This window comes from Pterocles gutturalis, unplaced genomic scaffold (assembly GCF_000699245.1).
Source record: "Pterocles gutturalis isolate BGI_N339 unplaced genomic scaffold, ASM69924v1 scaffold41388, whole genome shotgun sequence".
Classification (NCBI taxonomy): domain Eukaryota; kingdom Metazoa; phylum Chordata; class Aves; order Pterocliformes; family Pteroclidae; genus Pterocles; species Pterocles gutturalis.
In genome coordinates this window covers 5,739-29,818 of record NW_010127202.1, presented here as the reverse complement: position 1 = coordinate 29,818, position 24,080 = coordinate 5,739, and the positions used below count along the sequence as shown (strand labels likewise).

General features: G+C 42.3%; 1 protein-coding gene across 1 annotated transcript in view; it reads left to right on the top strand.

Moving 5' to 3' along the window:
- The window catches only part of CRAMP1L (Crm, cramped-like (Drosophila)), a 44,393-nt gene extending 20,997 nt beyond the window's left edge, over window positions 1-23,396 (top strand). The window contains exons 6-20 of the mRNA XM_010079203.1: window positions 2,473-2,558; window positions 3,283-3,406; window positions 4,506-4,587; window positions 5,608-6,873; window positions 9,236-9,413; window positions 12,566-12,747; window positions 13,411-13,485; window positions 14,744-14,825; window positions 15,566-15,670; window positions 16,668-16,846; window positions 17,408-17,488; window positions 18,843-19,077; window positions 19,348-19,512; window positions 20,161-20,306; window positions 22,764-23,396. Of these exons, the coding sequence (XP_010077505.1) occupies window positions 2,473-2,558; window positions 3,283-3,406; window positions 4,506-4,587; window positions 5,608-6,873; window positions 9,236-9,413; window positions 12,566-12,747; window positions 13,411-13,485; window positions 14,744-14,825; window positions 15,566-15,670; window positions 16,668-16,846; window positions 17,408-17,488; window positions 18,843-19,077; window positions 19,348-19,512; window positions 20,161-20,306; window positions 22,764-22,928 (3,151 nt within the window). The 3' untranslated portion in view covers window positions 22,929-23,396. The remainder of the gene's footprint in view (window positions 1-2,472; window positions 2,559-3,282; window positions 3,407-4,505; window positions 4,588-5,607; window positions 6,874-9,235; window positions 9,414-12,565; window positions 12,748-13,410; window positions 13,486-14,743; window positions 14,826-15,565; window positions 15,671-16,667; window positions 16,847-17,407; window positions 17,489-18,842; window positions 19,078-19,347; window positions 19,513-20,160; window positions 20,307-22,763) is intronic.
- Window positions 23,397-24,080: the final 684 nt, after the last annotated feature.

Here is a 24,080-nt window from a genome sequence, read left to right as displayed (position 1 = left end):
ATCTCCGTGGCTCCTCTGGCCCCGCTCCAGCAGCTCCGTGTCTGTCCTGTGCTGAGGACCCCAGAGCTGGGTGCAGCACTGCAGGGGGGGGTCTCACCAGAGCGGAGCAGAGGGGGACAGTCCCCTCCCTCGCCCTGCTGGCCATGCTCCTCTTGATGCAGCCCAGGACGCAGTTGGCTTTCTGGGCCACAAGTGCACACTGCTGGCCCAGGTTTAGTTTTTCATCTACCAACACCCCAAATCCTTCTCCTCAGAGCTGCGCTCAAGCCATTTATTATTATTATTTACTATGAAACTGTGTTTTCCACTAGAAGAGGAGGGAGCATCTAGACATGTTTTCCCTAAGCAAGGAAATCATTACAGCAGTTCTGATCACTGTGATGCTCTAATTAACTCCTTGCAAGAACAAAGAAGACAATAATTTGGGGATGTTCATGCAGCAGCACTGTTTTCCTTACAACCATTCTATCACATTCCCAGACTTTGCGTTTTCTGGCAGTTGGGTGCATTTGTGCATCCTATTATCTCGATGTGGACAAAGAAGTGTAGTGTGTATCAAGAGTTTTTATTTACTGCAAATTTCTAGGTTCTGCCAAATTGTAAAGACACTTTTATACTAGGCTGCTGCTTCTGACTGCTGGCTGAGACCAAATTTGGGCTCGTTAAGCAAAGTGGAGATTCTCCACTTAAAGATTCAGACCCAAGAGAGAAGTTGTCTGAACACTGACCAGCTGAACTGGAGAGCAGCAGAATTTGTAGTCGCGTTTCCTGTCTTTATACACTGCAGTCACTGTTAACTTGACATAAGTGAGTTTGGGTTGATTCATACTGATCTTGTCCTCACTTGTATTGAAACTTGGTTTATTTACACATTTAAAAAAAAAAAAAAGGGTGATAGCTGCGTATAATTAAAACTTATTTTCAGGAGATTTATTTTCTAAAAAATGCTGATTTTCTGATCAAGTCATATCTGCACCTGAATATAGTGACAAGAGGTTATTGAGCCTCATGCGTTAAGGATAAGGTGTCCATCGCAATGACCTTTCATCATGACCTTATGTCACTGACTAGATATCCACGAGTGTTACTGTGGCCTCCTTTAAAAGTCTTTCCACTGGCAGGAATTGGCTGTTGTACTTGGTGGGACCCATTGTGTTCAAACAGTTTAAGTTTCCAACAATTCAAGTTGGGGTTAAGTTGAAAGAGGAAAGGTAACAGCAATGCTTCTGTTACTGCAGCTGTGGGACTGGCTGCTGCTGCAGGTGTGGAAATGGGAAACGCTACTTAAAACCAGGCAAGTAGCTCTCAGGTCTTTTTTATTTTTTCTGAAGTAGTGCTAATGCTAGTTTCTCTGCGGCACTTGAGAGCCTTCTCCTCTTTTCATTAGTTGAGTCATCACTACTTCTGTGTTAGAGCTCGTCAGAAAGACAGAGGGCTAACATATTCCCTCTAGCTTCTGGTAGCTCAGTGCAGATTGAGGAAATCTGCCCTTCCAGCCCTGGGATATTCCAAATCTGTACAAGTTCACGGCTTAGTACCTGAAATTTTTGAGCTGCTCTCCTCATCAACTCCATCTTCGCAGGTCTGGCTTCACTTCTGCTGCCCTTTTGTGAATTCCCCTCTTAGCAGTATAGACAAGTGCTCTTTCTGCCTGGTGTTGTCTTCCTTACAGCATGGGAAATATAAGATCCTGGTGCAGGAGTATTCTCCATAATTTCTTTCATTTTACTTGCAAAGACTTGTGTTCGATCCTGCTGCTTCTAGCTGGTCTTTCTTGCTTGAAGTATTTGCTAGTAAAGACTGCCATCAGTAACTTTGGTAGCGGTACAAGCCTTTTAAGTCTCTGAAAAGAAAACGGCTGACTGAGTGAAGAAATCAAGTAGTTCCACTGTGTGAAAACAAGAATGGCCTCTTGCTTTTACAGATTTCACAGCTGTTAATGTGGTATTGAAGCTAAAAGCCAGTGAAATCATACTGTAAAGGTTATGTTGTTCAGGTTCCCAAGCAAGCTGTTGGAGTTCATCTCTGCAACAGCTGTGGTGTTGATAGTCCAGAATGGAAGACTCTTAAAAAGCTTTAGACTTTTTCTTCCCATAATTAAGAGTTGGGAGTATAAAGAGGAGACTAAAGCAAAACCAGTCGTCTTTTATGAAGAAGCTGTCTCTGAGGGTACTTTTCAACCAAAGTAACATAATTCTGGTCCGCTTTATAAAATAGCAGTCTCTCCCTAAGTGGACAGCCCAGTGTTTCATGAAAGTCTGGAAGAGGAGGGTCACAAGAATAGCATTTCTATAATGAAGAGTAAGGTGATAGAAAAGATTGAATGCTCTTGTGAATCTGTACTGCAAACTCCTGCATTTCTGTGTTCATTCCTAGAGCCATGGTTGTACTTGACGCTGTGTCACTAATGTGTGTGTATACACAAACTTTTGTTAATGTTGCCTGTAAATATTTCTCTTTCAATGAATTCAGGGCTACAACTGTTCGTTACAAAGGCAGAAACCTTCGTATCAAAGCTCCAATGTGCAGGGCTTTGAAGAAACTCTGTGATCCAGATGGTAAGTAAGAGATGCTGGAACATGAAAGGGTTTTAGCAGATGGTTGGAAGAATATGAGTGAAAGCAGACCTGTTTTGATGTGTGTGTACATCACTGGCGGGGGAATTGGTACTATTTCACATTTGTGTTGGGCATAGATATGTCCGTCTTGTCTTATCCTGTTTCCTTGTATAATCCCAATAACGTTAGGACCCACCCAGCTCTCTGAGTCTTGGAGTATGTCACTAGCTAAACTGAAGAGGAAATAGCTACCAGACAAGACACTACTGCTTAACAGCTGTGATTTCATATTGTGTGAAGTTTAGTCCCTTGTGCCAGTGAATAAGCAGTAGTATGTTGTTTAGCGTTGAACATCTTAGACTTTTTTTTACCTTCTCCAGTTCAGCTATGTGTGATTATTTTTTTTATTCTTACTGGGGTTTTTTATTCCTCTTCCTTCCCCCCAGTAAGTAGAATGGGTGCAGTTTAAAGGTCTGAAATACTGTACTTGTTCAAAGTTTCCAGCCACCTGATTTTGACACTGCTTGCTCAACGGGAAGCTCCAGTTGCACTGCAGTGTCCGAGGTAATCTAAGGAAGCAGGCTCCACTGGTGAAGCTGAGATGTCTAAGTTCTCTGTGGGTGATGCTGATGTCTGTGATGCTTTTTTTTGACATAACAGCATATAGTGTTCTGAATGTTGTCCTTGCTTTGACCCATGCCCTTTGTGCTTCGTCTGCCTTCAGGCGTTAGTGATGAAGAGGACCAGAAGCCAGTACGTCTTCCTCTCAAGGTCCCTGTGGAGTTGCAGCCACGAAATAATCATGCGTGGGCTCGAGTACAGAGTCTTGCCCAGAATCCACGGCTTAGGTAATGAAGAACTTATTCTGGTGCTCAGAACAGAATGGGGAAATACATGAGCAGCTTTCTAGCGTCTTCTCTTCCAACTGGGCAGTTTGTCTTTGATAATGCAGTTTGCATAAATTCTGAAGGCTTTGTCCAACCAGAGTACGTGATTATTGCAAACATGAGATGTCAGACTTGAAAATTAAGTTACTGTTGTTTTTCATATCTTTTGAGTAACTATAGGAGCTACTAGAGTTAGAGATTAATATACTTTATGCCACTTACACCCAGTTGTCAGAGCAGAGTGAAATTAAAGTGGAGATATGCAGCACTAGCTCTGCTGAACTGTGTACTGAATGTACTGTGAGACAGAGGCACAAGGGAGGGAAGTAAAACGTGGTCAGAGGCACTTGCGCCAAGACTCTGAACACGTCAGCTGCAACACAGCGATTTTAGCAGAAGGGACGGTATTTGTAGCTTAACCTCCTCCCTGCACAAGGTAGTTGGTGCTGTTGTTTCAGTGTCGTCAATGCCTGTTCATCCTAGTACTTACATCTAGTCCAAAACTTGGGACGGAAGGCATGAGGCCCTCTGAGATGTTGATTGTGCTTTCAAATAGAGCACTTGTTGTAGTGACCAACGATCATGCAGAGAGGAGAATGAAGATTTCTAGCTTCAGGTTTATTTTATAAAATGCTTTAAGAGCAAAAAGTAAATGTTTGGGGGTTTTTTTGTGCCACTTTTTCTTTCTGTAATTCATGTGGTAGCTTTGTGACTTGCCTGTACTTTTGCAGTTTAGCTAAATCTTGCTCTCTTTTCCTATCTTCTTGCATCAGGAGAAACTAGTATCTTGAATCACGGTGGTCAGATTTGTCTGACTGGCTTTTAGATCTTAATTGTCAGTTATCTAGTTTTGAAAGTTGTGGGACATCAAAAACATGTTATGTTTTTTTCTTTTCTTTTTTTTCTTTTCTTCTTAGAGCTTGGGAGTGGTAGCTGTGTTGTCTATCCTTGTATTACAGAATGCTAGTGTCTTCCCTTAATTCCAATTCTAGCATCAAGACTGTGATTTGAACTTCTGCTGACATTTTTTCTCTCTTCCCTCGCTTCATCTTGCGTACAGGATGATTGTGGAGTTACATCGGAAGGTCTCCAGCCTCATTGAGTTCCTGAAGCAGAAGTGGGCTCTCCATGAAGTGCGTATTGTATCCTTTTTCTACTTAGTCTGTTCTGTGTGCTGTGTCCTGGGAGCAATTCCCTTACTTTCTAAGTTCATTTGTACGTTGGAAATGTGATTCTACCTCATGAATTTACCAGCCTGTGCTTGGTAAAGGTGGAGGTCAGTATCTCAGCATCGCTAATGGAGCCTTTCATGGGAAATCCCATAATATTCCGCTTTCACCTCAACTCTTCTCTACCCTGAAAAGCTAGTTAGTAATAAATGAAGCGCTCTGCCTTTATTTCATTTCCTTAAACAGTGAGCCTAGTCTGTTTCGTTCTAGATGGGTGATGGCCATAAAAGCCTGGATAACAACTGGTGATTTTGTTTCCAGTTTCAGCAAAGTGATTAAGGACAGATCTTTTGCCTTGCTTTGTGCAGTTTCAGCAAATGAAGTCTTAAACTTCTTGTCTAGATAGCTGCTGCTGCCTGTGACATGTCTGAGCCATCCAGTGCCCCTACCTCTGAACTTTGATCCATGGGATAGAAGGATTTGCAAGTTAACAGCCATTCTGTTCTGTTGACTGGTATGCTGTGTCCTGTTCTTAGTCCTTTAATTCAGGCTTTTCTTTTTTTGTGAGCCTGGAAGAAATAGCAGCATAGCACTGGAAACTTAGGAGGGTGTCAAAACACGTGAGATGGAGGCTACTGCACAGAAAGAGAAGTCTGTTTTGCTGTGCAGTGACACTGAGGTTTTTTGCTTGGTATTGTTGGGGTTTGTTAGTTGGTTGGGGTTTTTTTTACAATTACAGTGGTGTGTGAAGCAGAGATAAGTAATTTTATCTGGAAGAGAGATTTAGTTTGTGCTTGTAGCAGGTCTTCAGTGTAGTCCTTACCACCACAAAAAGATTCAATTTCTGATTATAGAGTCTTCATATCTACGCTGAACAGAAAACATGTCCTTGATCAGTTACTTTTTTTTTTTTTAAAGCTTGCAAAATAGGCTACCAGGTGCTTGTTTGGAGGGGGCAGATGATTGTTGCATTCTTTGACACATCTTTTTTAGCGTAAAACACTAGAAGAACGGCAGCTTCCAGACTCCAGAGACTCTGAAACAAGAGGCAGCTTCTCAGAGGAGAAAGTGATGCTCCATCTCTTTCCAGGAGAGAATTGTACACTCACGCCGCTGCCTGGGGTAGCCAGAGTGGTGCACTCCAAGGCCTTCTGCACAGTGCATTGGCAGGAAACTGGCAAATGCAAACAGAACACAAAAGAGTCTCACTTGCTACCCCCTGCACAAATCCTAGGCATACAAAGTGGCCAGGGGACAGCTAGAGGACAGCTAAAATATACACGGGGAACAGAAGGTAAGGGGGTTGGAAGGGCAGAAAGCACTACAGAGTCAAGCAGAACCTCGCAGCCCCCAGCTGAAATTTCTGCAGGCCCCGAAGATGGCACCCCAGAGACTGGGCTGGTGGAAGGAACAGCCTCAAATCTTGGCATCACTAATTCTCTCCAAAAATCACCTTCTGGACTTCAAGATCCAGGAGTGAACCACGAAAAGCTGAGCTTAGTGGCCTTCTCTGTGGAGGGTAGGGAGGCCCTGGCTAGCGACCAAGCAACTGTGCTACCATCGTGCAGCACGCCCTGTGCTTGCAGTAAGATCCCTGATGTGGAGGAACTCTCTCTGCTCGATCCATTCCCACGGTACATGAAGTCCTGTCAGGACCTGATCGTCCCAGAGAAATGTTCTTGCACAGACAAACTGCATGGGAAAGACTCTACTGCAGCAGCTAGTGACACTTCTCCTGTGGCTTTTCCAAGCGGGAGGAGCACAGAGACACCTGACTCCTACTCACAGCTACCAAGAGGTGGTGTGGCTTCACCCGGTAGTGGCCCATCCAGATATGAAACTCAGGCTAGCCACGGCCAGGGCCAGCAGCTTGATGCTTGTACCAAGGATATAACGGATGCCGTAATGGAGGATTCTCAAGAGAAGCTGGGCTCCTCATTTCCACCTCCACCTCAGGGACAATCTAGTACAAAGTCTCTCAAGGATGACCCAAGTCGGCTTTCTCAACAGGTTAGAGAAGAAGGATGGAGTCTACGAACGTCTGAGAGCCTTACGCTGGCTGAAGTCTACCTCATGATGGGCAAACCGAACAAGTTGCAGCTGGAATATGACTGGTTGGCTGTCTTGGAGCCAGAAAGCCAGGATGCTAGGGAGCAAACATCTGAGTCAAGTGCTGTTCCTGCATGTACCACCTTTCACAAGCAGAGACTCCTCAACTGCCTCTTAAAACTCATCTCTACTGAAGTCAATCCCAAACCAGTAAGTAGCTCTTGTTCATGCTCCAGATGCTAAACTCCATTTGATCTGGGGAATAATTGCCTAGTCCTGTTTTCATAGTAAATCAATGGTCAGCCTTGGAAGTTCTTGGAGGTTCTTGTGTTTAAAAATCAAACAAAAAACAAAAAAACAACACAACCTATCTTGCTACAGCATATTTCCTCAATAGGCTGCATTTGCTTTTTACACCGCCTTCTAGTGTCTGATTTGCCTCGAGTCTCAATGTTATTACAGTGAACATCTAGTGGTGGCAACTGAAAAGGTAAATCATGAGCTAAGTTAGGCGGGTGCCTTCTATTTTCTCTCAGGTTCATAGAACCATAGAACAGCCCAGTTTGGAAGGGACCTCAGAAGATCATCTGGTCCAACCTTTTGTGGGAAATGGAGCCTAGATGACAAAGGGGGAGCCTACGTGAGATTAATCCTCCACGTGAAAATGGCAGCCCTTCATTTCCAGTGTTTATACAGTTCAAGTTCTTTTCAAGTGTGAAAAGAATTTATTTCTTTGGGACAGCATGGCCAATATAACTGTGCCTGCCACAGTGATTTTTTTTGTAAAAATTCCCAGCCTCTAGGATAGTTATTTAACAAGCCCAGAAAATACCTTCTTCCTTAGGCAGACAGCTGGGAATGAACTTGCTTTCCTTCTTGTGCGATGTAACCAATGTTTAAGATCTGCCCCTGTGATAACTGGGCAGACATTTCCACCGAGTGCAACAAATTGAAACTTAGTAAAACATCCTTTTAAAGACCAAAAAGACCCTGAATTCAGGAGATCTGGCTGAATTCCTGTGATGGAGGTATAATGAGCTAGAGATACCATTTGCATGGTATTCCAGCATAGGATGCCAGTTTATCACTATTCCCAGACACACGTAGTTCTTTGATCTTTCTTTGGTGGAGACTTAAGCACCTACAAAGCTCCTTGTGATCCTGATTTTATAGACATAGAATGTAGGATTTTATAAATTTAAAACTCTCTCTGCTCAGATACAGTTCCAGATACAGACTTTGTGTAAACTGTAAAGGCTTTTGGTCTGGCATCTCATAGATCTGTGACAATGTCTCTTCTTTTGGCGTCTACCTGTACTTCTGGTGACACGTGACAGCCAGGGATGCCATGATTAAACAATCACAAGCCAGAAGGAAGGACATCTCCTTAGACTTGGGGGAAGTGGGATAGAAGAGGGGGGGAAGAGCCAGCAGTTATTATTTGGAAGTGTTTTCCTCTCACTTTAGCACTCTCAGAGCCTTCATCAGAGTAGCGTAGCACTCCTAAAAAATAATGGAGCTCGTTCAGATATGTATCATATCATACATTCCAATAAAAGTGGGTAAGATAACCTTTTATTTGTCAAATACCTCTTTACACTCACTGTGTTTTGGAAAAAGAGACACTCTTCTTGCAGCAGTGAATGTGATGGGACTGATATGTATTCAAGAGGCGAGGATGGAATTTGCTGCCTCATTGAAAGCACTGTAGATTTTTTGAAAGTTTTGTCTTTTGAATTATCAAATAATGACAGGAACTGTAATATTTTTGCCACAGGATACTTTAACAGAGGAAGGACTGATTGTCTAGATCCATGCTATTTTCTCAAGACGATACGCAGCAAAGCCAAACTGGCCAACTGAGCTGTGGCTCATTCTTTAACTGAGGATTGCCAGCATACAGCAAAGTGTAGCAAATCGCTCTGCAGTCAAGTGTGGGGGGTAATTTTACACCTGTGGCTGCACACAGATTCCTTAAAAAGGGAGCATTTTCTAGACAAGTGTTTAAACAACTTTAAGAAAGAACTGGATAGGCCTGGAAAATTAGGAAAGCACCTTGCCATGTGTCTCTTGTTACTGCTTTATGATGGGAAAAAAATCAAAACTGTTGGTCTCTACTTGCTTAGAATTAAGAGCAAAATATTTTTGTCCAGGTGCACTTCCAACCAGCAGAGCCCTCTGGATGGTTAGAGTTTGTGCAAATCAGTTTTGCACGGAGTTAAAAACAGTACCCTTTCTGTTACCGCAACAAATATGCGTCTTTACCTTTTTTTTTTTCTTTTTTTTCCTCTTTTTATCCTGGGGTGGTCCAGCACACTGTGTGAAGCTTTTTGAGTGTTAACCTGATTGTAACATAAATTAATGATATTGAGCTGCTGACATTAAACACTGCTAAATGCCCAGGAAGGGAATTTCAGCTGCCCACCACACACACCCAGAGGGATTAGCTAGAGTACTTAAAGATATTGTAGTATGTCAGAGTTTTTTTATTAAGCTTCCTAAGTAGAATGAGTTTAACAGCGCCCTTGTTGTAACAGTACAGAAGATTCATTTCATGTGCGTGTGTTTCTAGACGCCCGAGATGAGCTCTGTTGCCACGTCACCTATAAAGCCTGCTCAAGAGGAGCAGTCACTGACTCCTCCAGGAAAGGTGATTGCCATCAGCACCAGGAGTCCGGGTTGTGCACGAAATCAGTCTGCCCTTCGCAACAACAAGACTTTCTCTCCTGGTGCTGCTTCCAGCTCCTCAGGTGAGTATTCATAAAAATCCATTCCAAGTGACCAGACCATTAGTGCCTCATACCTCAATGTAGCACTGGGAGAACGAGCGTTCTTACTCACCAGCTTTGCTGTTTAAGAATATTGGCATGCGTTATTTGCTTTAGAGTTGTCCTAAATTCAGTACTACTTTGAATCTTGAAAAACAATGCATGCTAATAGGATGCAGTTTAGAATCCAGAAGAACCATCACGAGTCACTCTTACAGAAGATGCTGGCATTTGTTAGGAGCTGACTGATACAGGGTATGGGATCTCAAAGGAGTGAAGGCTTGCAGAGCAGGAGAGTAAATATATGATGCGAAGTTTGTTGATGAAGTAATTGAAAACTTTCTGTGCCCTTCTGTTGTTATAAAATACGGAATGATTATGAATTACCTTTTCTTTTAATAGAAGGTCCATCTGCTATAACTTGTGAGCCTTAGCCATGCAGAGCAAGGATTTAAGTTCTATTCTTCACTCCAGTTGCATTTGTCAGCAAATGTTTTATGACTTTGGAAAAGTCTGTGAAGGTGTCAGGGTTACTAGGAACCATTGTGATTCTTACACTGTCCTTTTCACGCCCCTGCTGTAAGAAGCAATGGACCGTGAGCGATTTTAACAGACGCAATAAAACATACTTGGTGCTCTGCATGGCTTTCATTTTAAAACGGCATTATAGCAACTTTATCTTTGTCTAAAGCTTAGTTGCACTTGCAGAAAAGGACGTACTTAAATATCTAATAACAAGCCAATAATTTAATAGATCAAACAGATGGATTGTTTCATTTCAGTGAGATACACAGGCTTGAAGGACATATCTTTTTCAATCAGACTTTCAAGGAGCATCAAACTTCCTTAGTTTGCAACATTCATTTTTATGAGCTTGTACTTCATGCTTCCATAATGCCTTGAAAATCCTTTCTGAAGCATTTCAGGTAAGGATAAGGATAATCTGCTGAGGATTCCAGACAGAAACAGCAAGGAAGTACCAATATTTTGTATCTGATCCCCTAGAAATAGACACCTGTTCTGTCTACATAGGGCTTCATTGACTCAAAACCAAATAAAATTGTCTGTGTTAGGCTTTGATTCGCATCACTGAATTGCAAGCAGGGTTGTGTAGCAGCATGGTTTAACATATTGTAATGAAGCACATACTCCTTAGCGCAAATTCAGGAAGTGAACAATATAGACCATTTGCTGTTGTACAGTACCAAAGATAGCCAGGTTGGCTTCAGCTGGGCTGTTTGGCTTGAACAGAGGAGGAGTAGAAGTGTGTTCAGTACAACATTCTACCTAATTAATTCGTTTAGCTTCTCAGTGTTCTGCCTGGGGCAGTGGCGTTCCAGCACGTCAGACAGATGCCTGAGCAGGTTTGGTATCTTCACCCTAAGTTGTGTTGTTTTGGTAGACAAACTGAATCCGTTTTATCATCCCTGATAAGGGTGTTGTGGCTGTAAAATAGGATTGGTTTTGTGGTCTGGATTGCAGCCATTAGCGTACAGTAATTATCAAGCTCCACACACACAGTGCTGTTAAATGAGTGCAGTTTTCTGGCTGTCAGAAAGCAAGTTACTCTTGGTGATGAGCCTTCTCGCTATGTTACCTCATAGACTTTGGTCCTGAGTCCATCTAGGTGCTAACTGCTTTTTGGTTTTCATCTTCTGGGGTTTTTTTTAATTAAAGATAGATTGATTTGGCCTTCTCAGTAGAAAGTAAAGATAGCCTGTGTCCACTCCAGGAGAACTGAAAGCATCAGCAAACCGATAGCTCCACAAAAGCCACACAGCTAGATGGAGAGAGAAAAAGAGGATAACAAGAATCGTGCGAGGGGATTTAGAAAAAGTGAAGCAACAGCTGTGATGGAACATCACCTATAGTGCTTAAAATATCATTCTGTAATTATAGTTGCATCCCTCTAGTGATTTTTTTTTTTTTTTAAGATCAAGTTGCCTGTGTTATCTTTAACAATTCTCTCTAACTTCTGGTCAGGCAAGAGGCACAAATTTGTGTTATTCTGCATTTGATTGATTTTTAGATACATTGACACACTGTAATTGTAACTAACCTTTGGGAAAACAGCAGAATTTAGAGCAGCAGGGTGGAGGTGACAATTTTGTCTTTTCAATAGGAGGGTAATAAAACCTGCAGGTTTATTTATTAGGTAACTAGTTTGATGTTCTTCAAAACACGCCTTGAATACTGCTGCTTATACCCATCTCTGCATTGGGGCAGCCCAAGCTTGAGCTGTATTGCCCCCCCAGCTGGGATCTCCAGCCCAGCAGCAGAGGCAAGTAGGGGTAAGAGTGTGAAAATATCTGTCTATTGCAATGAAACGCAGTGTTGTAAGTGCAGCGAGCCCTTCTGTGGAAGAGAGGCAGGTACACTTGTTGGCTGTCCCAGAATGACACTGACAATGCTGGTTTTTCATCCTAGCTGGATGCCTGCAGGGCAGGCACGGCACTGTGAAATCCTACTGTAGTTTTAAAAGTTAAATGTAAACGGAGAAGTTTTACTCTGACCAGATGCTGTTATTTCAATGTGCCAAATGTATTTCTAAGGCAGTCCATCTTCTGGAAGGTATTTTGGTAAACTGATCCCTGCTCTTTCACTTCTCTGTCACCAGAATCGCTCTGTTGGGTTGCACTTTGAATTACCAAGGGGAGAGGGGTTTGGGGGCGTAGTGTAAATGAAACATAAACATTTTGAATGTTTATGTTATGTAGAATGAACCTGTGTTGGTACTGTCTTCCTCTACAAAAAGGATGGTGGATAAATAGTTTGCTTCGTGGTAAGGGCTCTCAAGTATTTCTACAGGCTGAATAAACTGCTTAACACAGTCTGTGTGGGGCTTCAAACTGGGTGTTGAAGTGCTAGGGTTTTTTAGTAGCATAAAATTTCATTCAACCCCCTTCTTCCAAGGATTTCAAAGCAGTTGAATGTTTGCAGTGTCCTTATGAAGCAGGTAAATGCTGTCAGTTTGCAGGTAGGAAAAACTGAAGGAGCATTTCACGATCTGAGATCACAAACAGATGGCGGAGCCAGAATACATCAGTCACAGATCTCTGCATGATCCTTGAATTACTAAAGAGTTACTTTCATTTTGTTTTCACTTCGTTTAAATTACTGTTAAAATCTTCCAGGTTTGAGAAACCTCCCTAGACCTCTCTTGGTCGCTGGTCCTTCAAGTTCTGGAAGCACTGATGCAGATGGCGGACTCTTTGCAGTTCCTACAACTCTGCCGCCCAACAGCCGCCACGGGAAACTGTTCTTGCCGAGCAAGGAAGCAGAGCTGACCTTCCGGCAGCACTTAGACACAATCAGTGTAAGTGACATGACTGTACAAAAAAGTAGCATATTGTGCCTGAGACAGCATCCAGTGTGTAATGCAGGGTTTGTTTGTTCATCCAAAAGTAGGGCCTTCCCTATGAAGCAATGCTTTTAATGTGATGCTCAAGCATAACATTCCATTAGCTGAGATTAGTCAGATTTTTCTATATAACTATACTTCGAAGTGACATCACCTCTTCAGGCCTGAATCTGAATGCCATCACACAGCCCGGTGAAACTGGTTCACTTGCTAATTAAGGTGTTCCAGCAAATATATTTGCCAGGTTTAGCAAGACTGATATCCTTCTTATCATACAGCTAATTTTAATACGACCTCATTGCTGTGTGTAATTCAAATACTTATTTTATTTTTATATATACAATCTCGGTAACAACTTCGTAGCAAGCTGCATTAGTTAAGTAGTGAAATGGCTTTTTTGGGAGAAAGCTTTATCTCCATAAAACAAGAAGAAAAAAATATATTCCTGGTGGAAAATTTTCCTACTCTAGCAGAAAATTGTATTTTACTGTCTGAAACAAAGCACGACATTTTACTAAATAGTTAAAACTTTATTGAAAAACAGATTTTGGGAGGTATAATTTGTTCTGTGTCTGCATGCTTAAAATAGTTTCTAATGCATTTCGTGTTCTTGTCCAGATGCAGTCAGACTTCTTCTTACCAAAACCAAGGAAGTTACGGAAGAGGCACTTGCGGAAGCCGTTAGTAGTACAGGTCGGAACAATTGGCAAAATGTGAAATGCCTGGTTTGCTTCCTGAATAGATACCAGTAAGGCTATAATGGTTTGCACCTAGCTGGAACAAAAAACTGAACTTCCCTTATACATCTGCTGGAAAAGTGAAGCTGAACATAGGAAGGAATGAGCATTTTAGTCAGTATTGTAACCAGCCACGTCGTGTTCCCAGTATGAGGAGTGTCAACAATAATAGTAGTCCAGTGCATGAGGTAGTTTGGACAGAAATACAAAAGCCCCTCATCTGAAAGCAGGTTCTGCTGTCTGGGCCTGCTGGTACTGACACACAGACAGCATGTTAATGTGGTGTCCTGGTCTGTCACTGTTAGAGCTGTCAGTGCTATTGCAGCAAGATCTCCCATTAGATATTCTTTCCTGTGTGCTGCTCACTAATGGCTGTGAAGCTGGGGTGGGTGTAAACCTCTGGAGTGAAATAAAACAGAAGTCTATTTGAAAGAACAATGATTTCTGGAAAAAAGTGAGACTTGCAAAGAGATACATGGAAGAGGTAGCCTCTGTTGTCATGGAACTTTGGTGGCAGGCAGGCATTAACCTCCCCTAGACTGCTCTGAGAACCCAGCAAAAAGGCACTTGCCACTGTGAAACCACAGGCTCGTCCTAGGGACTTGTGGCAGGTGGAGAACGTACAAGAAATCTGAAACCAAAATAATGGAAACTTTTGGGGAAAACAAAGTTACCAAGTGTCTATATACCCTTTTGTCTCTTCTGCTCTGTATAAGAGTAGGAAACCTCGAAATTGTATACATGCTGGGTTTTGGTACTGTGATATTCTGGTCTATTCAGTTCCATTTGTTTTAAGAGCTCCCAAGTACATACAGCTGCCTCATTAATTCACATTTCTTTAATTGCAGTGGACGATCAGTTTGCACACAGACTAGATCCCATCCTTAAGGTCACTGCTGTAATTCTGGGGGAGACTTGAAAATTACTGCAAGAATAATTAGAGAGGAATATAGTTATAATTAGCATTTCTCAGAGAATTGTCCATGTGAAAATTTTCCCTTATAGTAGTTTACAGAGAAAAGGTATGATTCCTCTCTGTAGCTTCTGTCTCAAGATGACACAGACCTTATTGCTGTGTCTGTTGCATGATAGTCATGCCATGTAAATACTCTGCTTATTCTGGAAGGTATCAGGAACTTCTGTGGCTTAGAAGATGAGCTTTACCCTCTGTTCTGTGTTTAAACGTGTTCTGGTTTACTGTTTCCCTCGCATAGAGAACACTACTCCCCAGGCCATCTGGAAATCCATCCCAGCACGTCTGTTCCTTTTCCATCTTATCCAACTCATCCATTACAGGTGAGTCTGCGTATCTTCTGTCACTTCTATGCTGCCATAAGATGGACTGGAGTGTCCCTTAAAACTGCATAAAGGAATAATTTTTAAAAAGAGGAAAATATCCTTTCAAAACCACAGAGTCATTTACCAGTTGCTTGAGTCACTTCCTACAGGATGATGGGATTGTTCTCCTGGATGATTGTTAAGCAAGTCATGATTATAATAGAAAGTTTTTTCTTCCATTTCCCAGTATTGAAAGCAGGGAAGAGTAAGGTGTTCCCTATAAGGAAATAAAATTTTAGAATAAATTACTTAGATAATAATTTTATTTCTGTAAGGTGTAATAATTCGGCTAGATTTTATAACGGACTTTCCCTAGTACCTGGAATACTGTTTATATTTCATACAGTATAATCAATATACTGCCCATTTGTCCTTTTCTGCTGGTACACTCAAGAACAATGGTAGTACAGGTGATCCCCCGTCTTGGCTTAAATCTGAAAATCAACATGAGACCTTAAAGGTTATCTTAATTGAAAAGAATGAAAGCAGCTTCAGTAACCCAGCAACACTTGCTGTTGCATTTTTGAGATAAGGCAAATAGCTTGCATTGCTATTTCAAGTCTGCTTCATCATCTCCACTGCTTGAGTTCCTGGAGCTCACTGCTGTCTGGAATTTGCTTCCGTTGAACTGTGTTGTGCTCTGCTTTAAAGATGTGATATTTCGTTTGCTTGAAGAGGTATTTAATCCTGCATCTTAGGGAGAGGTTCATTCCGGCCAATCCAGTCCTCACTGACTAAAGCTGCTGTTTCTCGTCCAATTGTGCCCAAAGTTCTTCCAACACAGGCTGCCAACCATCTGTCCAGTAAGTAATTTCTTAAACAGTCTGTTGTGATCTGTACGATGTTACCTTGTTGCTTTCCATTTCCTAGGTAATAGCCTTAGTGCCTCTGGAAGTAAAAGAAGAGAGCTGTGTTAATGAGATCTGGTTTTCTGTGGCTTTGTGGGACTGCAGACAAGGGAGCAGGCAGTGGTGGGACAGTCTGAACTAGGTTCCTACGCTGTGTCTGACCTGCAGGCAAAGCAAGGGGTTCAAATTCGTAACCAAAGCTGAGCCCTGTTGTCATGTTTCATTGTAAAACCACTTTGAAAAGGGGTTGTGACTTACTTGAAAGAAACTTACAAACAGCTTATTGACTAATGTGGGATTGTGAATTCTACAACAAAAAAACATGCTGGTGTACCCCAAGTGAATACTGTCTTGCGACAAAAGAATTGGTTCTCTAAACAGAATGATTAGTGAGGTGAAAACAATGACTGCCTCTATGTTTCAGTTAGAGGATTCTCTGTGATGGGAAGACATTCAGATGTTTTAAGTGGATTTTAAAAGATCTGGGTGGGGCTGACCCTGCAAGAACATAAGTATTTCATATGGAGTCTAAATGGCTCCTAGAGGCAGGATAACATGTGTTGGTTTTATAGCTCCTCTAGCAATCTATTGGAAATTTCTAGAAATTGCATAGCCAAATATTTGAAAATTTGCAGGACAGAAAAAAAAAAATAAAGAGAAGGAGAGGGCAGGAGGGAGAACAGGGATGTTTCTCTAAACTTTTTTGATATACCTGATAACATGTTGGTACAGGGCAGAAAAACTAAACATTTTAGCTGAAAGAAATGTTATACATTGTGAAGAAGACAACTGATAGAGCTGTTCAGATAAAAACCGTTTTTACTTTTTGTGTGTGTTAAGTTTTGACTCTGGGCAATTTTTTAAAAAAATCATCTTTTAGATGAGTCACAACAAAGTAGTTGCCTGAAGAAAAGGCTTGTAATGTGTTTTTTGCCTTTTTGTTTCACAAAAGGTGCTATCGACTTGGCAGCTAAAAGTGCCGGTATTATCCCTGGTAGCCCTGTGCCTGTCCTGGATGCAGATGGTTTGTCAGGAGTGTCTCCATTGTCACCGGATGGAGTGACCGCAGTGGTAGCAGGGCAGGAGTCAACGGTAGCGCATCAGAATGGAGGCTCCATCGCCGCTGTAGAGGTCAGAGTCTCTTGAGCATGCTTTTTGAAGTAGTTAAGTGTTTTTGCCCTGTCATTGTGTGAAAAAGGGGTGTTATTCATGACTCCTCGGTGAGCTTTCTCCTGGAGCTTGCCGTTAGACACTTCTATCATGGCAAACCTGATCTATGTTGTATAGTGTGTATTTCAGGGTTGAGGGATCCAGTCATCATCACATGGATCAGATTTCCATCCTATAGAATAGCTTTCAGCTGTGAGACTGTTAAAGTTGGCCATCCAGAAACCTGGGCTCGGAAGGAAACAGTAGCATTTCAATAGGTTCAGGAGGGAACCTGGGGCAAAACATGGATTTTTAGGGATGTATTTGGAATGTAATTTTTCCTTGATGTTTCTTTCATTGAGAGCCAGATACCTGTTAGTCTAGGCCACTTTCTCAGGGATTTGATGGACAATTTTGAAAGGCGTTATACCTAGAAAGCGCATGCATAGATGGCGATACACACGTGTCGCTTACCTCCCCAGCTATGTTTGCAGAATTTGGTGTAAACGTTTGCCACTCACATGATTTCTGTCGTGCTTCTAGGGCTCGGGCCCTGGGTGTCGGGTTCCGTTCATCAGCCTACCAACACGGCACGAGCAGGAGGCAGTTCCTGATGGTTTCCAGGTAGAGTATGTGTTGAAAGAACAGTTGTAGGAAGTGGGCAATGTTCTGAAAACACCACTGGGATTACTAGTTAAAAGCCTTTGTTCCCAGGTAATTGTACACCATTGGTACTGTTGATCGGAGCTGAAATCTCCAGCATCTGAAGAAATTTAAAGATAGAGATTTAGGAAAGCAGCTTAAGTTTTTGTGGGTGCCATTCTCTAAAAAAGCAAAGTGAAGCTGATAATCTCTGAGCTCTGAAGGATAAACAGGTTTTATGTATTTCTTGATAGCAGTCGAGGAGTTTATAATTGTTCTGCTATATTGTGTATGTGTATTTTAGACATCACAAAGAAAGATTTCAGCAATTGGCTGTCCTGCTGCTTGTCTGTTGCTGAAGCTTGATTGTAATGCCAGCATGCTCTTCAGAGAATCACTTCTCTTTATGCTGGATCCAGTAAGACATAGATACTTCACAAGTAACTGGGACTGCAGCTAAGTTGTAAGACTGTTGTCATCCAGTCCCCAGCTTTCCTCTCCAGTGGGTTCCAGGACCTTGTGTTAGATATTTAAGCCTCAAAAGACAAGCTTTTCTTTTTTTCAGTGAAAGCGCTTTCCCCCTTTCCTGACAGGTGAAAAAGATCAAATTAATTTGATTGGAGAGCATAAAGGAGAGGAAGATTATTTTTTTTTTTTTTTAATGATGCTAGGACAGATGTTAGGACATGAACCTACTAGGCATTTATTTCTGGTAATTGAGCCTTAAGTTCTGGTTCTTGCTCTCAGGACAGCTTTGTATCTAGTACATCAGAAAAAAAATCACGAAAGTTCTGTGATGAGGTGCTAATAACGAGACTCCTTAAAAAAGATCAATTGAGTTTTGGGAAGTCTGGCTGTAAAGAGGATTGAATTAGCAGTTTAAAATATGTATATACTCTTCAAGCAGTTCTAGACTTTTTACTTGTACAAAGGTAAATTGATACTTAATTCTTATAGCACTCTCTTGTAGGTTCATAAAAGTCATGTTAATTTTATTATTATGCTTGTTTCTGTTATGTAGGCTGTATTAAATATTCTTTGGAGTATTACAGATCCATATTTTTTTAGATGATTTGTCAGGATATGGGCTGAAGCATATTTGTTTATGTTTACAGATATTTTTCATGAAAATAATACAAATTTATTATATAAATAATATATTCCTAAAATTTAAGGAATATTATCTGATGGATTATTAGTCCTCTTTTTTTTTTTTTTCCTTTCTTCTTTGAAGTCTGATTTTAGTTGATGCTTAGGAGCTAAGCTGTTGCTTTTTCAGACAGATTTCCAAGTCCTTCATGAATTTATGAACAGTTAATTCTGCTTCTTGTAACAGGGCACATCAGTCCTTTCTTTATCAGAGCTGTCCAAGACTCCCCTCCAAAATGGTCTTTCCACCCCTCCACTTCCCTCGTCAGAGGCTTCCAGTACCCGGCTCTCTCCTCCCAATGTTTCTGCCCTCTTGGATATTTCTCTGCCTGGACCACCTGAAGATGTGCTTTCTCAAGGAGAACCTGCCACTCAAATCAGTGATTCTATAATTGAAATAGCTATCAGCTCTGGTCAGTACAGTAAGTCTGAGCTTCGCTACAGTCTTCCTATTTACTTTAAAAAAAAAAACAATCCCTGTCATCTTACCTATCAGCAGAAACTTTTCCAGGAAGCAGTTCTTGGTTATTTTTGGTTTAATCTGTTGGAAAAAATTATGTGCTTGTTTTCTAGCATATATAGGTGGGTTTTTTGTTGTTGGGGTATTTTTTGATTTCTAAACATTAAATGGTGCAGTGTCCTATAACTTTACCACATTGACTGAATCAGTGATTCCTGACATTGGCTTACAGGTGAAGGTGTTTCTCTCTCTCCTGCGAAGCTGAATGGCAGTGACAGCTCCAAAAGTCTTCCGTCCCCATCCAGTAGTCCTCAGCAGAACTGGATTGCCTCTCCCAGCCATGATCCCCAGTGGTACCCCAATGACTCCACAGACTCGTCTCTCAGCAGCTTGTTTTGTAAGTGTCAGAATGCAGAGAACTGCAACGAAAAAGCTCTATCCTTAAAAAAAAAAGAAAAATAAAAGCTGCTGTTTGTTAGAATTGAATCCTTTGGAAAATTGTCAGCCCAGTAGGATGTTTGTAGAATTCTTCCCTGACTTCTTGCTTTCAGTTCAACAGTGTTGCCTTGTAAACATTTGCTTTCTCTTCACAAGTCTGTTCCTGAAAAGATCCTGTTGCTAGATTGGGGCCCATACCTTGGGAGAAGTAATTCCTTGGCAGTTCTTTGTAGTCTGTTTGGAGCCTGACTCATCAGTTAGGTTGAGACATTTTGTCTGTTCTGCCAAAATGAAAAGATGCCCTTGGCTTTGCTGTTGGAAAAACAGGCTTCATTCTGTGCTTGGTGAGCGTAATCACAGAGCCATGAGATCACTGGGTATGTTTGGGGTTTGGTTGGTGGTTTTTTTTAATAATATTTAATGGGGACAGTGTAATGAGTCTCTGTACTCTTAGCACTGTGCTGATGGTGCTCATGCTGGTAACACGTAATTTTTAAGAGATAGAGGAAGTAGAGATCTGTCCTCCATTTTCTGTTTCCTTGTCCTTCTCTTTATCCTCCCAGTTGCATTTGGTGCAGTGACTTACTGATGTGCCTGTTCTTTATAGCAAGTTTCATCTCCCCCGAGAAGGGACGAAAAATGTTGCCAACTCCTGTTGGGACTGCCAGTGGCACCTCCTTACTGGGACCCAGCCTTCTGGATGGAAACTCACGGGATTCTTTTGTGTCACGGTCTCTGGCAGATGTAGCAGAGGTATGTCATCCAGTTACACTCAGCTGGCTGCTTTCTTTTTTAGCGCAGCGTCATTGTATGTTGTCCATCATACCTTCCCGGGATACTTTACGGCAAAAATACTTTGACATTTGCACTTTAACACAGTAAAACAGGGTTACAGTCTGAACAGAAAGATGTAAAATGACTTGAGGGTGTACTGCACCAGAGTTTATGCAAGAAGCTGTCGTGAGCACCTTCGACCCAGGTTCTTTTTGCTGGGGGAGGTCATGTTTACCTTGTTGGAGATCTCTGTTTTGACAGAGGGAGTTGTAATCCTTCTGTTTTGGTGTCTTGCTTTGTAGAACAGGAATTGAAAATACTAAAGATGAGAGAAAGGTTGATATGGATGCAGCTACAGTACAGTTGGAGGACTGCTAGAAAAAATAAGTAGGTCCAGAAGGAAGAAGCAGGAGATGGCTAATACTGAGTTACCTGAGAGCATGGCGGAAGGTCCTGTGCTGCTGAGTTACTTTCTCTGTTGGTAGAAGTATCCTTCTGATTTGAAATCCTTTGAAGGGGTAGAGTGAAGATCAGCAGTTATTGAGGCTTTGATACGCTTGAGGACAGAGCGCCCTTTCAGAGGAACAGAGGCAGAGTGGAGGAGTGAGCTGCCAGGAACATGGTGGAATTCAGCAAGGGCAAATGTAGAGTCCTGCCCTCAGGAAGGAGGAATAGCCCTAACAGCAATGTTGGCTGGAGACTGACTGTTAGGACACAGCTCTGCTGAGAAGCACCCAGCATCTTGATGGGCAGCGAGCTGAACAGGAGGCAGGGCGTTGTGTGACAGCGAAGATGACCAGCAGTGTTGTGGGCTGTTTAACAGGAGTGTAGCCATAGATTGAGCAAAGCGATGATTATCCCACTGCTCAACAGCTGTGAGACCATGTCTAAAATACCATGACCGGTTCTGAGCACCCAGTACAGGAAAGATGTAAATAAACTGGAGCAAGTTCAGCAGAGGGGCACCAGGATGGTGAGGGGGTTGAAAGCAGCTGTCTGTGATGAAAGGCTGAGGGTACAGGGCTCGTTCAGCCTGGAGAAGGCTGCAGGGCCGGCGGGATCTAAATGCCTGCCAGTACTTGCAGGGGGGTCATCAAGAAGGCGTAGCCAGGCCCTGCACAGAGTGGTGATGCACAGTGGGAGGAGCAGGCAAAAGTTGAATTGAGAAAGGTTCTGACTACATCTAAAGAAAAACTTTTTCGCGCTGAGGAGTCCGGCAGGGGAACAGGTTGCCCAGAGATGTGCAGTGTCTGTCTTAGAGCTTTTTATGACTAATGTGGATAAAGCCCTGACTGAGTAAGTTAGTCTGTCCTCCCGGTTGACCCTGCTTTGAGCAGCAGGTTGACCTAGAGACCTCTTCAGGTCCCTTCCAGGCTTAATTATCCTACAGTTTACCCTTGTTGACTCAGTGTAACATCATGTACGGTGTAACTTTGTGGGGGCTTGCTCTGATGGAGGGGAAAATGTCACTCCTCCATTGCCCTTTGGATTTGGATAAGGAGGTTCTGTACAGACCTTGTGAGGAGAAGCTGCAGCAAGCTCAGGCTCTTTTATTGTGCCCTTGGCAGCTTCAGACTCCACACACAGCTCCACTTCCTGACATTAATATGAAGGGTCTGCTGACTTGGTGGTGAGAATCTGTCAAGATGTGTGCTAATTAAAGGAACAGATGAAATGTATTTGCGTGGATTTGAAGTGACATTGCAGCCCTTGATCTTACAAGCTGCCTTCAGAAGAAAACGGGGCAAACCACCATTTTAGGCGCACCAGAGCAGCTGTTTGGCAGATCTGGGTTTGTGTGGGAATTTTCAGAGGAAACAAGTGTCATTTAAAAATGGCTGTATAATGATGGGAGAATTTTGAAAGGCCTTCTATTAAGAGTCCTGCGGAGTCAGGTTTGATTTACAAATGCAGTGATTATGTTCGAGATAACCTCTGTAGGGTTTTGTACAGTGCATCTACCAGTGTACCTTAGTGCTGAACTAAGGATAGTCAGGTAAGGCCCATTGAGACTTTAAGGTGGGTTGTTTTTTTCCAGTAGATGCTTCTATACTCAGATGAAGTGAGAAAAAGTGTATCTTTCATATGAGGAGAGGCTGAGAGTGAAGATAAGGGAGCCAAACTCTTTTCAGGACAAGAGGCAACAGGCACAAATTGAAAGACATGAGATACCACCTGAAGATAAGAAAACTTTTTTAATTGATGGTGGTCCAACACTGAACCAGGTTGCCCAGAGAGATTGTGGAGTCTACATTAATGGGGATAATTCAGCATCAGGCCGCACAAGGTCCAGGGCAATCTGTTCTAGCTGACCCTACCTGATCTAGATTGTTGGACAAAATTACCTCAAGATGTCCCTTCTAACCTAAACAATTTTGTGATTTTGTGAAATTTCCACTGATGTGTCGCTCTTCTTTTCTCTCATGTCTCTTCTAGGTGGTGGATTCCCAGCTGGCTTGCATGATGAATGAGAACAGCATAGATTACATATCTCGTTTTAATGACCTTGCCCAGGAACTATCAATACCTGAGCCAGCCCGCAGGGAAATTCTGTTTGATGGAGGAGGTGGTGGTCCCCCAATTGGGGATCTCTCACAGTGAGTTTATGAGACCAGCAGGCTGGTGTAGAATGTTTGGCTAAAGTTGGAGCTTGCAGCACTGGATCATGGCAAGGGCAGATTGTAGAGAAGCAGCTGAGGCTCCATTATCCCTGTGTTGTGCACTTCTTTCTAAAAGAGAAGCATTGTCTTCAAAGGTCTGAAGAAGTACTTGCAAGTCCTGGAATGTGCAATATACTGGGAACAACAAAACACAGACTAGTATTACAGAAAATGGTGTGTCCCTTGCATCAGTGATATAAGATGGCAGGTTTATGGGACAGTCCTGGACTTGTACTTTGGAATGGCCTAAGCAAGAAGCTCAAGCAGGGAAAGGTATTGCCAGAAGCTCCTCTACGTGCATAGTAATCAAAATGCCATGATTTGGGATCTACATTGAAGTGTGGAGGATGGAGGACGGGGGGTGGGAACCGTTTTGCATCTTGACATGTCCTAGTTGGCACTCGTATCAATCAGTCAAACTGAAATTTCTTGCACTCTCTTCAAAGGCGCTGCGACTCTATGATGCTTTGGTTGTATGGATCATTCTGTTTCTTTGGCTGTGTTTTGTTTTTTGACCATTCCAGCAGTGGCACGTACCTGCTCCCTTGTTTTGTAGGGGAGCTCTGACTCACCTTGTTCCCAGATTGCGTGGATCCTTGGGGAATTTGCTCTATTTTTAAGCCCCATCACATGTCACAATCATCATCCTGACTGCATTTATTCTCCACCTTTGAGATTCTTCATCACATTGCACAGTTCATCCCAGGAGTGGGAGAGTGCTTTTTTGCTTTCCCTGAAGAATGGTTGCTTTTAAAGTCAGGAAACACTGCAAAAGAGCTTACTGGAATCACTATGAAAGCTTTGTCGTAATTAGTCTTGGCTTTGCTGGAAACCTGTATATATTGCCATCTTTCTTCACAAACTGAGAATTTACCTGGGAGAGGAAATAGGAAATAATGTTGTAATGTATAGAAACAAATAATATGTTAGCACTAAAGTTGTTGAGATCTGTTTTGTATCATGAAGAGGAGAGGTGTCAAGTCCTAGCTTAATCCCTTAGTCCTTCCTTATTTCCTCCTTGTTGTGTGAATTCCAGGTGCTCTGTAGTACCTCAGGGCATAATTTTTCATTGTAGTCACTCCCAGGCACTAGT